The sequence below is a fragment of the Natrix helvetica genome (assembly GCF_964273705.1).
Source record: "Natrix helvetica genome assembly, chromosome: Z".
NCBI lineage: Eukaryota > Metazoa > Chordata > Lepidosauria > Squamata > Natricidae > Natrix > Natrix helvetica.
The window spans coordinates 124,161,743-124,176,998 of NC_138554.1; the positions used below are offsets into that span (position 1 = coordinate 124,161,743).

Here is a 15,256-nt window from a genome sequence, read left to right on the forward strand (position 1 = left end):
CTATACCATATCATAACCATAAGCATTACTATTACCATACCATACCATATTTTACTTTTCTTTATTGTCATTATACGGATATACACAGTATACCCATACAATGAAATTCACATAACACCCAAAGACCAGGCCCAACACTCCTGACAATCCCACACACACAAACACACACCAAAAATTCTCTGCCCCTAAACCACACAAGCATCCATACAGCAGACCAAGTAAAGCTGTCCAATAGCTCACTGATGGTGGCCCTTTAGTTCATTGTTGAATACAATTATAGCTCTGGGATAAAAACTATTCAGAAGACGTGTGGTCCGGGTTTAAATTGTTTTGTATCTTCTGCCAGAGGGCAACAGTCCAAAAAATTTGTAAGCAGGATGGGAAGAGTCTCTGAGAATGTTGTGCAATTTTCTCACCATATCATACCATACCATACCACACCACACCACACATACCATACACCACACCACACTACACCGTACTATACAATATTTTACTCTACTATACTATCCATTATTCTCTACTCCAAACTCATTTCCCAAACGATGTAGAGATTTCTGCAGAGTATATTGGTAACAGTTTATTGATTCATTCATGCCTTGGTTTTCAAGCAAACTGTTTTAAAGGGTGTCTCTAAAGTTTAAACCAAACAACTATGATGTGTTTGGCAGTATGGTAAAGAGGGTGAGGTTCCTCAGCTTTTCCATGACCTGGAGAAAGGATAGATAGATTTCTCTGATAGATTTGTGCCCTATCACTCCTATTGGAGCTCAAGACAGCATCCATAGCATTCCATCTTCTGCTTCTTCCTGGTCCTGTGGAGTAAGTTGAGCTAGAAGAAGATGAATAGTCCAAAATCATCCAAATAGCTGCCCTGACTGGAGGATGGCCCAGGTCCTGTGCAATATTTTAGCTCTATATAATACTGGATCCATGCATTTATGTTATAAGAATATATTTTGCTTCAGGTGCCACTCTCTTGGCACACACTTGCCATAATGGTGGAGGACCTACTTTGAATCTGGAGGTTTTGCCAAATCAAGTCATCGTGTATGCTTGACCCTCTTCATTCTCCATTCTCTTACAGGCCATTTCTCGCTTGTGTGAAGATAAATATAAGGATTTCAGGAAATCTGCAAAGAAACGGTCAGTCAGTTCAGACAATCTGTCTGTAGTTCGATGGTCTCCTGCGGTTATCTCCTAACAGTGAAATCTGAGATACAAGACTCTAGAAGTACTGTTTCTATCATCAACTTTGGGTGGGAGGGTTGGTTTTGGTGAATTTTTTCTCTGGTTATTTTTTTCCCCTTATTTTTAGATCTGCCTTTACAGTGCCTCCCCTTTTGTGTAGCACACAAGAATAACTTTAGGGACTAGTTAAAAAGAACTTTGAAAGAAGATTTGTTTTGTTGTTTATTACAACTCCTCTGCTTTTTGATGGGGAGAAAGCAAATATTGAAAAATATTTCTGCAAAATATCCCGCTTAGCGAGGATGAAACCTCAGAAACCAATACAAGATCATTAAAGAGGAGAAGGAAGAATAAAAGGCCCTTAACAGAAATAATGGCATGAAAACCAATGTCTCAAAAAAATGTTGCAAGAACCATAATAAGAAAGAAGTTGGACATGTTTTGAGATCCTCTTCAATATCTTCTAGTGGTTTCGCATTCTTTTTTTGCTTTTTGATTGAGTTTGCTTTCTCTTCTGTAGCAACCATGGAGAAGGCAGTGGTAGCACTACATGAACCTCTGATTAGAGAGCATTTTCCTTTTTGCCCCTACACTTTGATGTGCTTTTGTTCATAAGCTGTTTTATTAGCCTTTTGCTTCTAAATTCTTATGGATATTGTTGTTTCTTGTGTGCTTTTACTGTATTTTTGGGGAAACCGATTGATTGACAGTGCTGAACCCAAAGTATATAAGATCAGGTGATTGAGCATAATTTTATTTTCCTCTCTCTCTCTCTCTATTTTTTTTTTAATTTATAGCAACCGGTGTCATAATGTTGCCCTTGAGGTGCATTTTCAGTACTGGTGCTTTGTATTATATGTGGTTGCATGTGCCTTCCTACCTTTTTTCAGATGGGTTTATTTTTTCTTACTGTAAAAACAGAGTTGCTAAATGGATTCAGGTGACAAGTGAAGCTTGGGCCAACGTGCAGACATTGCTTTAGATAGAATAGTTCTTTTGCAAGATTTTTTTAAAAATCGTTTAGAGTTTAGGTGGAGTCAAGCGAGAGAAATGCAATGAAAGAGTGAGAGTAAGAATCTTCTTTTGTATGGCCCAAATAGTTGATTTGCTTCACTTCCTGGTTCAATGTTGCAAGCAATAGCCTCAAAAGGTTTTTATATGTTTACTTTAAGTGGAAACCAATCTGTTTATATATAAAAAAGAAAAAAAATTAAAAAAAGTTTTTGTTCAAGGATCCATAGAAGAAAAAGAGAGAAAAAATATATGTGTATGTGTTACACACACACATGCACACATACATACACATGCGGGGGCATGTGTGTGTGTGTATAATAAAAACAAGTGTTTATCACAGATTAGATTTTGGAATAAAAATAAGGTTTTTTTTCCAGCGTGGGTGCTCATAGGAATATAAACAAAATGCAAACTGTGAAGAAAATTGTATTGCTTTGTTGATTATTTTTAAAAACTGGTTGTCATCTTTCCTATCTTTTAAATCATTCATATATATAGTGTCACAACCCCTGGTATGCCCAAATATGGGAGGTAACACTCTGCTTCCCTTTATTTATTTATCCGCACAAACACAACACATACACACATGTTCTTTACAAATAATTGAGTTTGCACATGCGAGAAAGGTGCCATACTGAAAACCAACCAATCAGCCAAAATCAGCTTCAGTATCATGACTTCTTGAATTCACTTGTCAAGGGATGTTTTGATGATATTGGTTTTGCTTTTTGTGTATTGCTTCAGCAAAACAGAGAAAGTATGTTTCACCAGGAATTTTCCTTCCTGCATACTGTCCCTTGCACTTCATACCTCCCAGACATTTAATAAGGACCTTGCTTAGGATAAACATCTATCATTGTATTCCAGAATTATTCCCATTAGTTTCAGCAGCAGAATAAGGAGAAAAGCATTATTGACATGGATCTCATTAAGCCTTAAAACCATGATCACAAGTAGTTTATTTATAGACAATCGAATATCCTTATTTTCATGAAACAACGCATTTATGTGGCTTAATTTTGGAAGGAAGGAGCACATTCCTGCCCTCGAAGGCCTGGAATCAAGGAGCTTAAAGGACTCTTTCCTTTTTTTAAAAAAATGAATTTTTTAAAAGTGTCTTTTAATTTCAGGAAAATAGCAGAGTGAGAGAAAAGAATTGCCACCTTTCAAATTGAAATGGACTAGATCTATATGGCTAAAAACAATTGCTTTATTGAGATTTTGCAGAACAGGTTTTTTTCTAGCAAAAATAATAATAATAATAATAACGAGGCAGGTGGATTTAAAGAAAGGCATGACAGAAAGAGAAAAAGTTTGCTTTATGTAAAGTTTTCAATAAATTTATTCTAATTTTGTGAAGTTTATTAAACAACCTTAAAGATTGTATAGTCTGTTTATTGTATGTATGTACATACAGTCTGATACTTAAGATTTCAAGTGGATTCCATAAAACCTTGCTCAGTCTTGTTTAGACTGTTGGATATTGTTTTAGCTTTGTGCACTGGATTCTACCTCTGTATAGGAGAATTTTCCACATTCTTCAACTAGTACTGATTCTGTGATTTAACTTGGTTATGTTTCTTGCACTACAAATTAAAAAAAAAAGGAAATCTGTTAAATGTGTTTTCTCATTATTAATATTACGTTATTGCAAGCTACGTCACTTTTTAAAAAGGCTTTAAAAATAGAATTCTTATAAGAATAATTCTGTTTTACTTGCCCCATATTTACTATGCAAATAGATAAATAGGTACCACTTCAGTGGGAAGATGTTAACAGTTTCCATGCACTTTGGTGTATTCTCATGCTGGCCATGTGACCATGGAAATGTTTTTGGTCAATGCTGGGTCCCTTAGCTAATAAAAAGATGACCACCATGACTGGACAGAGGAAAGCTTTATCTTTTATAAGAATAGTTCTGTACATCAACTGCAGTATTTATTTTTGGTATTGCCAAAAATAGTAGAAAAAGACCATGTTTTTCCCAAAAAGCTTTGTACACTGTTCTTATAAAATAGTGTTTCCCTCATTCCCAATTTGAACTATTCTTTAACTCACACATTTAATTAAAATATTAATGAATTAGATTTATACACATGCCTAATTAAATATTGTTAGAACCCCCGACTCTTTTTGGAAAAAAAAAATTCTGCAGATGGTCTTTGGAATAGATAATAGTGTAGCCAATTCTCGTGTGTGTTGAGATTTCTGTAAATTAAGAGCTCATGGGCAAAAGGTCATGTCACAAGATATTGCTCAGTAGTAACTTTATGGCTACAAAACAAAGCATACAAATGTATGTGGTTACTAAGGAGAAATGTCACAAAACATTGGATAACATGCAGGTTCATATCAGGTTGGCTTTGAGTCCTCCTTCATGGCAAACAAAATATCTTTGGGCAAATAATTGACAATGTAATCTGAGATGTAGAGAGGCACAGATGCTCCCCGTTTCTTTTCTACCTTAAATCTTTCTTCCCCGGCAATCAAGATGGGATAGAGATGGTTAAATGAAAGGCTGAGGAGGGGGACGCAGGAGAAAGGTTGAATTTCTGAATTTTAAAATCAAGAATTCTTAGAAAAACTTGCCAGCTAAGATGTCAGAGATTGTTGCAGAAATCACATCCAGAAAGTACACACAGGTAACTGATTCAGCGGGATTCATTAATTTCTTTATATACATAATAACACATGAGTAAATATACAACACCAATAGTGGATTCTCCAACGTGGTAGTAGTTACAGGAAAAACACAAGCAGAGGAGAGATCGATATCAGTTCAGAGTTCAGAGCTTAATACAGACAAGAAGAACTTCCTCTATATAGGGCAGTTAAACTAAGCCTAAGCCACACCCAGGCACCTAGATGTCTCCAGCAAATACTGTTTCAGTTTCCAAACAGCCCTCATTGGCTGACCTAATTGCTATGCTATACATTGGCTGACCTTTGTTACCATGTTCTATTCCAACCTGTCCCCAATGGCTGACCTGTTGCTGTGTCCTATTCCAGTTCATGAATATTCTGACATAAGACTCAAAACAATGTACAGGAACTCCACTTTCTTTGTGAGGTGCAGACCAGACAAGAAAGGCTGCCTGATAAGCCAGTTCCATTTTATTGTAAAGATACATTAACAAAATCTTGCAAAACTGAAAATTTGATTCTCCTGCTTTCACGTTTATGACCTGATAATAATTTAGGGAGAGTTGCTCCAGAGCATCTTGCTTCATCCACTATGCAATAGTGGCCCATGCTCCCAAGCTCATTCCTACATACCATTAACAGATGCTCATTATAGAAAATTATATAGTAAGCCTTATATGTTTGAAGAGCCTAGTGCTGCTTCAGTCATGCCACTTGGAGGGTACCAATTTCATTAAGGAAATGAAAATACTCTCATTAAAAAGGAAAATAAGAAATAAGGAAAATAACTGAAATAAGGAAACAGAAGAAGAATGCCCAAATAGTATGCATGCACACACACACAATTTCAAAAGCCTATTAAACTTTAGAAAAAGTAGAATTCTACTGCCTTGTACAATTTTAGAAAAGAAGTACAATTTGTTTTCTGGGAAAGGATAGCTTCTAGCCGCTTTTCATTGTTGTTGATCGTTACAAAACATAAATTTGCTAAGTATTAAATGCTCAGGTTTACTCCCACTGAATGAGGAAGACATAACACTCATGTCTGGAACAAATTTATCTTATATTGTATTTTCTGTCTTTAAAAAGAGTAGACACTGTTTTGAATTCTTTGAGCCAAAAGCAGAGTTTCTGTGCAGGCACAGTTCCCATCTATAGGAAAGACCTTTCAGGGAAAAACAATTTTATGGCAAGCTGATTTGTTTTGGGTATCCTGTTTGTTTACCTGCATCTTTCAGTGTTTGGCTTTCCGGCAAAAACTGAGGATCTTGGTACTTTTGTCAGGATTCCATCCTTCTATCTCTTGAATCCAGAACTAAAAAACAATGCCAAACAGTTTCTTGGCAAAGTTAAGTACCATATACATTGAATTTCCCTCTTTTTAACAGTACAAACAGAGAAGGTTTCAAATGTATAAAACACTCCTATTGTACTTCTGCTTTTCAATGTGAATAAATTGTGCATCAACAAATCAGCAAAAATCTATGGAGATTCTCAGTCATCCAAGCCCTGGTTGTTTTAAAGGTGTTTTGGGTTTCTTTTTTTTTCAAAAAGGCAACTGGGCATTCTTTGTTTTTCCTTTAAGACATTTCGCTTCTCATCCAACAAGCTTCTTCAGTTCTGAAGAGGACTTTTCTTGAATGAGAAGCGTAGTGCCAAAGGGGAAAAAAAAACAAAGTCCAGTTGCTTTTTGAAAAAGCACCTTTGGGAAATATCATAAAAAAGATTATAAATTGTACTTATATGAATATGGGATTCTGCAGATGACCAAATGTGGGCTACTTGTTGAGCATCTGAAATGAGGCCACATAACCACGGCAGGTGCTGGTCTTTGGAAGTGGATGAGAAGTACCTTTAAAGGTTCCATTGCAACATTGAATGGCTGCTAAGCAACTGGTCATAACTCAAGCATTACAGTAGTCAGAAGATAGACAAATTAAAGCCCTCCTCTTTGTTCTTAAAGTTTGGGTTACCCAACACTTGAAATGTTCAGTCAGGTGATCCAATTTTTTTTAATTTCAAAATATGTTGGCTTGAATTCAGATCAGTCATTCTGATCATACTGGAGATGTTCTGTGTTTCAAGCATCATCATTACATCTCTTTTTTTAACTGAGAATTTGAGCTTGAAATACTTCTGGAAGGGTCAGAACAACTAGAGCAGAGTGTTTCAGGTTCAAAATGTTTCAAATCCATAATGTTTCATGCATTCCTAATGCTGGACAGGTTAAGCATCATCAACCTTAAGAGTTTTTCTTTTGGGAAGAGAAGAAGTCATTATGGAAAAAGAAACATGCGGGGACATCCATGAATTCCGTGTCTCACCGCTTAATCCAACTGGCTTTAGGGAATTGTCTTTCATATCTGTTTCAAAGACTGTGGCCACTACAGAGACAATATCACCAGGAGCCCTGGCAGCTGGTGTTGCTATATCCTCTTCCCTTGTGATACTCATTTCTATCACCCGGGCAAAACAAGCCTTGTTCTATTATTTCTTCTCTCAATTTATCTTTCATCGCTCAACTATCCCAGTAATTTTAGGAACCTGGAATGCCCCCAAGAGGGTAAGGAAAGCTGACAATAGCCAGGATAATCCCTGCTGCCTTTTGTCTTTGTGCAGTTGTTGGGGCAGAGGTGAGAGCAACAAATGTCTTCAGCTATGTTTTCTAAAGAAGGCTGGCTCCACTCTGCAAAGTTGTGTTTCCTTCCACTCTCTGGCCATCTTCTCAGTACTTCTCATTTTGATCTCTCTGTTTAGATTTCTGTAGATTTTGAGAATGCAGACATTTTCGTTATAGGTTCAATAATTGAGCAATCAAGTTTCAGCATGGAGTATTCAAATGCATTCAGTTTTCTCATCATTGCTCTAAGCTACAACGAGACGATTATAGGTGAGTACATTATTTGTAAGGTATGTATTTGTGTTTAGCTATTTAAAGGATTAGTTAACTTTTCAGCTGTTACTTGTTATAGTGAAGTTGTCTGAAGGAGAAGGTCTTAATAAGTCATGCATGATAGCTTGCTTAAACCTGTGTGAACATAATATGAATGGTGCAGAGTAATGACTGAGTTAGTAAGTTATCTTAATAAATGAGTGGCCATTTTTCCATCATAGTCATTATTTTCCGTATAGGTCTGTTGATCTACTACTGTAATTAATGCCTTAATTTTTTTTTAAAATGACAAGTCATTTAAAACCCAAATATTCTATCTATAATCAATCTATCTATTATTATTACGATCACAGAGCAGCAAATAAAAGCATTAATATAATAATTAAAAAAATATTGCGAATGGTAGTGGTTTAACAGTGGGCAGTCAGAGTTTGCCTAATTTTACATACAGCATAGCAGAATTTGGCTACATTCAGAGAAACTACTTCATACTAATCTGAAAACAGTAGCTACAGGTAAAAATGATCAGTATTTCCTACATATTTTATTAGGTTAATGTGTTATAAATTGAGTCTGTAAGTCCTTATAGGAGAGGCAGTAGAGTATGACGTGAGCTATAGTTTCAGTGGCAATTAAACATGACTATTCTTATTCATGTATGGGGCATAAAAGTGATTCAAAGACATTTCTAAGGTAATTGCAAACTTGTTTTACCATTCAGCGGGGATGATAAACCTTCCTCACTGAATGTCTCTGGAGGTTCTCAAACATCCAGGTCATGGTTGTCCGAAAGGTTCCCCCCCCCCCCCAAAGTCAACTGGACTTTTTTGGGTTTTTTAATTTTATTTATTTGTTTGTTTGTTTGTCAAACATGTACAAGATAACAAGTATAGGTAAGAACATAAACATGAACAAAGGAAGTAAATAGAGGTAAAAGGGGACAATAAGACAGGGATGGTAGGCACGCTTATGCCTGCCCCCTTTACGGACCTCTTAGGAATGGGGTAAGGTCCACGGTGACAGTTTGAGATTGAAGCTGTGAGGGTTTGAGGCTGTAACAATGGAGTTGGGTGTTGAGCATTCCAGGTGTTGACCACTCTGTTGCTGAAGTGTATTTTCTGCAATCAGGTTTGAGCCTTGAGTTTGTATCAATTGTTTGCCCATGTATTATTGTAGTTGAAGCTGAAGAAGTCATTGACAGGCAAGACATTGTAGCAGGCAATTTTGTGTACTATGCTTAGATCGGACCACAGGCGGTATCTGTCTGTCTGTTGGATAGCCATCTGTCTGAAACGGTATAGGGTTTCCTGCCTAGGCAGGGGGTTGGACTAGAAGACCTCCAAGGTCCCTTCCAACTCTACTATTGTATTATAGTTCCAGATTGTCCAAGCCCAGAATTTCAAGCCTGGTGGCATAGGGAATTCTATTGTGAGTTTGTTGATATGTTGTTGTTTTTTTGAAAACATAATGCTTCTGTTTCAAGAACTGAACATCCATGAACTGAAGAGGTTTCTTGGATAAGAAGCGAAATATTTTCAAAGAAAAAACCAGTTTGCTTTTAGAAAAAAAGCATCTTTGGTTCCCCACTGTATAGACTTCACATTTTCTTCAGTTTTAAAAATGTATGTCCAATAAACATTTTCATCTGCTCCTTCCAAGCAGCATAAAACCAGAGAACATTAAGATATGAGCATGTACCAAAATTTTGCCTTAAACATATATCCAATATTCCTTCCGTGAGCTTGATAACTATCAATTTTAGAGCTGCTTCAAACTTTCTCTTTGAGATGTTCACATGTATTTGATATTTTTGTACCAAACTTTTAGCGTATAAGACAGTGATGGTAAACCTTTTCGGGGCCGAGTGCTGAAAAGGGAGCATGCATGCAGCAACAAGTGCCCAAAAGGGAGCACTTCTGTGCCACAACCAGGAAGAACTGCCCAAGGGGCTTGCGCACACCGGAAAATGAACTTCTAGTTTCCTGCACGCATATGTGTCCTAACCAGCAAGTCTTCTGGTTACTGCCATGCATGTGCACATGCCAAACATCTGGCCGGCACGCATGCTCACACCGGAAAATGGAAGACCAGCTCTTCTGGTTTCCAGCACTGCTGCATGTACAAAGGCCAGCTGATCATCGTGTGCACATGTATGCCAGAAACTCGGAAGAGGGACGGGCAATGCTGCGTATGTCAGGCAACATGGCTCCGCATACCATTTCGGGCACACCTGCCATAGGTTCGCCATCACGGATATAAGATATCTGCTGCTCTGTTATTGACAATCCCTCTGTTTTTGTTCTTCTTTTCTAGGAAAGATTTGGTTAGCAGTTGTGATCTTCCTGAGATTTATGGTGATATTTTTAGCGGCCTATCCTCTCTATCAAGATGAGCAAGAACGCTTCATCTGCAACACACTGCAACCAGGATGTTCCAATGTGTGTTATGATCTCTTTGCTCCAATATCGCACTTTCGGTTCTGGCTGATTCAGAGTGTGTCTGTCCTCCTTCCTTATGTTGTTTTTGGTGTCTGTATATTACATGGTGTGGTCAGACACATTGTAAAAGCCTCTTCCTCCCCTTATTCTCAGTACAAAGAAATTAAGCCTTTATCTGGCTGCAAAATTACAAAGAACTCCAAAAGTTCAGCAAAAAAGAGAAAAATTGGCAGGAGAAATGAAATGGCTGCCCTGGATTTTTCCAGGGCTTATATAGTTCATCTGATTATGAGAATATTGATGGAGGCAGTCTTTGGAACTGGTCAGTACTATCTCTTTGGGTTTTTTGTTCCAAAGCATTTTTCCTGTGACCGCTTTCCTTGCATGAGTTTTGTTGATTGCTACATTTCCAGACCAACTGAAAAAACCATCATGATGCTTTTCATTTGGGGGCTTGGGGGCTTCTCCTTTCTTCTTAGTCTTGTTGACCTAATCTTTGCTTTGCGGACCAGTGGGTTAAGAAATCGTAGAAATAAGCTTCTGTTGCAAAAGTCCAACGTAGAAGAGGAAAGTATCCCTGACCTACAGCAAGATGACCATCCAGGCAATATTCATCATGGAAGCATGCCCGCCCCCGAGGGTGGTATGAAATGCTTGCTCGCTTGTAAGGCTACAGAAGACTGTCCTTTTCCACCTACAATGACCCTTCAACAGATCATCGGTTCTCATCTCAACAGTAACCATAATAAGGTATGTAATGGATCTTCCAATCAAGATTTGCTTTTCAGTGGAGCCAAACAGCGGGAGAATCTATCTGAGCAATCAACACATGGGCACCAGTCCTACTTCGTCAAAGAACCCTTGGCTTTTAAATCCCAAGAGGTGTGCCATCATAGTTCTCATTCATTTGCAAGTTACGACAAGCCCTCAGTTCATTATTCTACTCTGGAGAGAAAGACCTCTGATACTCCATCTGTCTGTGATAGTTCTGAGTACTCAAAATCCAAAAAATCTGAATGGGTATAGAAGAACAGGAACCAATATAGTAAATGGCAGGGTGTGTGTGTGTGGAAATCTCATGGATCACAAAATTAAAAGCGTCACCATTACGCTTACCTTATAATTAACTGGAACTCTTTAGTTGAAAGAAGGGTTTTGAAAGAGTGTATTTCAATATCAAATGAGGTTTTGGAATGGGATAAAACAGCTATTCTCAGAAACGTGTAAAAATTCTTCATGACACTTAACTCCACTATTTCTGTTGCTTGGTATAAATTTATCAAAGGCTATAGAATTTAAGTGGTACATTTCCTCCTCATTGTTGAATGAGAAACTGCTCAGATTCATTGTTTTAAAGGAGGAAATGGAAAACTACAGGGGGAAAATTAAAAGGGAAAAATTTGTGTTCACTTTTGTATCATGGTGTGACCCATTGCAATCATATTCTCACCTTTTATGATATTACTGTCCTGTCATTATGGCTTTTGCATGACTAAACGCCAAAGGCGCCTGGAACGCTGTTCCCTTCCCACCAAAGATGGTTCCTATTTTTCTACTTGCATTTTTACATGCTTTTGAACAGCTAGGTTGACGGAAGCTGGGACAAGCAATGGGAGCTCACTCCATTACGCAGAGCTTGGGATTCGAACTGCCGACCTTTCTGATCGCCAAGCTCAGCGTCTTAGCCACTGAGCCACCGTGTCCCATACGCCTTGTTCTATACTGAGTCTCAATTTTGAAACAGAAAACCTGTATGCTAATAGCAGGGTGAAAATCTGAAGAGGATAGTGGTGTTCACCTTTCTCTAGTTAAAGTTATTTGGTACCTGAAAGAAAGCTTTTTTTTGCATCTGTTGATTTCCAAAAGCTAATTTATCATTCCACCATGTTTACATTTTACTTGAAATGTTTTATCTATGGTATTCTCTACATCAGTGTTTCTCATCCTTGGGAATTTTAAGATCTCTGTGGTCCAGACATCTGAAAGTTATCAAGTTTGACAATCCCTGATCTAGAGGTATTGGCCTTCAACTCCAAGCCAAAAGATATGAAGCATGGGAAAAACCCCAGGATGTGGAAGCTAGTTAAACCTTGAAATACCATAAACCCAAAGTTCAGCCAGACATCTTAAAGTCTTCAGTGCTTTATAGTATTTTCTATCTTCAACCTTGACACAGAAATGATTCGAATGTTTGCGAAACAACAATTAAGCACAGATGAAATTATATGGCAAAATGTATTTGTTCCCTTTTCAGTTCTGCAATTGAAACATAGTTTTGGGCAATACTGATCCCAATGTAATAATGAAGTATTTGTTCAGGTGCTTGTTGAACATTATATATGAGTTTCCCCATTTGTTTCATGGTCACCAGCCAAAACTCATGGAGAATGGAAAGTCTCCTTTCATTATTAAGTTCTTGTGTGTACATACTGATGTGTTCATCTTAATATCCGGATTGGAATAGAGATAGTCCTTGACTTACATTCATTCATTTAGTGTCATTTGAAGTTACAATGGCACTGAAAAAAATAACTTACAACCAGTCCTTGCAGTTATGACCATGACAGTTAACCCTGTAATCACATGATTAAGATTCAGGCACTCATCAACCATCATATATATCAGTGGTGAATTTCCATTATTTTCACTACCAGTTCACTTGTACGCATGCACAGAAGCATCCGGGCGGATGGGCGGAGCCTCCAGCCCCTGCCATTACTGGTTCGCCCAATCCATCACGTGTTTGCCATTTGCAAACTTCCCAGACAGCTTCCTACAAGCAAAGTTAATGGGGGAAGCGGATTTGCTTAATGACAGCATGATTTGCTTAAAGACTATGGCAGAAAAGATCATACAATTGGGCAGGACTCACTAAACAACTGCCTTGCTTAGCAATGAAAATTCTGGTCTCAATTGTCATCGTAAATTGAGGACTACCTACACACATAGATTTTACAATCCTCAGGAATGAGGCTTGAGGTGTCTTCTGCCATTTAAAAAAAAGGGGGGGATCAACCCAAAAAAGAAAATAGGATTCAAAGGCAGAATTGATTTCTATATTTTCCCATATAATTCTATGATCAACATTTGTTTTTCAAGCAAAGATTATGTGCAAGTTAAATATAATGTACTAGAAAAAGAATTTGCTCCTTTTTTTGACAAAATAATTTAATTCCTAACCCTAAAAACCTACTTCCAAAATGGAAAGTATTATTCAGTTCTACTTTCCCAGAACAACACACTAAGTGCAAACGAAGTATGCTTAGTGTTAAGCAAAGAATGATTCTTTTTAACCACTTGTCTTGATTTTAAAACCACTCTGATTACATTTGCAGAAAGACTGAGAAAATGTTTCCCCAGGATCCCCCCTTTGGAATATGGACGGTCTATACAAGTGGGATTTTGCTTAATGGTTGAGAAATCATTGCAAGCATGCCAGTTTGATTGCCTTATTTTCAGCAGTGGCATATTTAATTGCAGAATGAAAAATTGCATTAACGATGTTGTTATTTTTTTAGAACTGTTTAGTTTATGTTCTCTCTTATGTTCTTCTCTCATTAATCATTAAAGTCTGAGTGGCAAAAAAAACACCAGCAAGCAATAGTTTCTTTTTTTGTGATGTATCTTGTGAGTAATTCTAATTCGTTTGATGGAATGAATCAGTTAGGAATCACCATAAAAATACTTTCAAACATAGAATGGAGTTGGAAGGGACCTTGGAGGTCGTCTAGTCCAACCCACTGCTTAGGCAGGAAACCCTACACCACTTTAGACAAATGGCTATCCAACATCTTCTTAAAAACTTTCACTGTTGGAGCATTCACAACTTCTGGGAGCAAGTTGTTCCGCTGATTAATTGTTCTAACTGTCAGGAAATGTCTCCTCAGTTCTAAGTTGCTTCTCTCCTTGATTAGTTTCCACCCATTGCTTCTTGTCCTGCCCTCAGGTGCTTTGGAGAATAGGTTGACTCCCTCTTCTTTGTGGCAGCCCCTGAGATATTAGAACACTGTTATCACGTCTCCCCAGTCCTTCTTTTCATTGAACCAGTTCCAGCAACTGTTCTTCATGTTTTAGCCTCCAGTTCCCTAATCATATTTGTTGCTCTTCTCTGCACTCTTTCTAGAGTCTCCACATTTTTTCTACATTGTGGCGACCAAAACTGGATGCAGTATTCCAAGTGTGCGTAATAATGTCAATTTTTGCAGTTTGATAGAGGAGAATAGTTGTAGTTTAGTGTTGAAACTGCTGATGCTATCTAGTTTGGGTAATGAATCTTCTGTAAGAAAATAACCAAGCTCAGAGAGCACCAAGGATCTCTCATTTTGCAGTTCATGTGGTACATAGAAAAAAGTAGAATTTCTAGGTATTCAGCTTGCAATGAACAATTTTACATCAATAGAAACGTTTGTATTATAACAGTGTTGTCATGTTTCAATGTACTCATTGTGATCTCTCCCCCCCCCCTCTCTCTCTCTCTGTGTGAGTGTAATTTTAATAAGGATTTTGATCACAAGATTAAAAATCTAATACAAGCCAAGAGAAAGAAGAATGGACAGAGTGTGAAAGATGCCAAGGAGAAGAAAAAGATAGGAAAAAGAAAGACAAAAAAAATGGGGTGTTGGGAAAGACTTGGGAATACAATATTATGGTTAGCCAGAAAAGCAAATGAATTATTGAAGAAACCAATCCATACTTCTCACTTGGGGCACAAATGAAGAGGTTCAAACTCTGACCTTTTTGTAGGATCCTAAGTGCTCCCTGAGCTTGTTTGTTTTCTGATAGACATTTCATTAGCAAACTAGGTAATTTCATCAGTGCAGTGTTATTACCTAGTTTGGTAATGAAATATCTACAAGGAAACAACTAAACACAGAGAACACCAAGGGACCACAGTTCAACTTTGAGCTACAAATATTCTCTGCTGTCTAATATTTTGGATGCATTCTATGAAGATGCAATCCCCATGAGAGATTCATAATGCTGGGAAGAAGGAAGGAAAGAGAAGAGGGCAACAAGGAGCAGGACAGATGACATAATTACAACATCAATGAATGCACCACTGAATCCTAAAAGGCTA

General features: G+C 37.6%; 2 protein-coding genes across 2 annotated transcripts in view; both read left to right on the forward strand.

Annotated features, from left to right (window-relative positions):
* CCNY (cyclin Y) overlaps positions 1-3,824 on the forward strand; it is a 123,184-nt gene extending 119,360 nt beyond the window's left edge. Inside the window, exon 10 of the mRNA XM_081970151.1 lies at positions 1,088-3,824. Within this exon, the coding sequence (XP_081826277.1) occupies positions 1,088-1,204 (117 nt within the window). The 3' untranslated portion in view covers positions 1,205-3,824. The remainder of the gene's footprint in view (positions 1-1,087) is intronic.
* Positions 3,825-7,674: 3,850 nt separating this feature from the next.
* LOC309401005 (gap junction delta-4 protein-like) lies at positions 7,675-11,567 on the forward strand (the record flags this gene model as incomplete). Its single annotated transcript, XM_081969887.1, has 2 exons — positions 7,675-7,738; positions 10,055-11,567. 2 exons carry the CDS (start codon positions 7,675-7,677, stop codon positions 11,203-11,205), a joined length of 1,215 nt encoding a protein of 404 aa, XP_081826013.1. The 3' UTR covers positions 11,206-11,567.
* Positions 11,568-15,256: the final 3,689 nt, after the last annotated feature.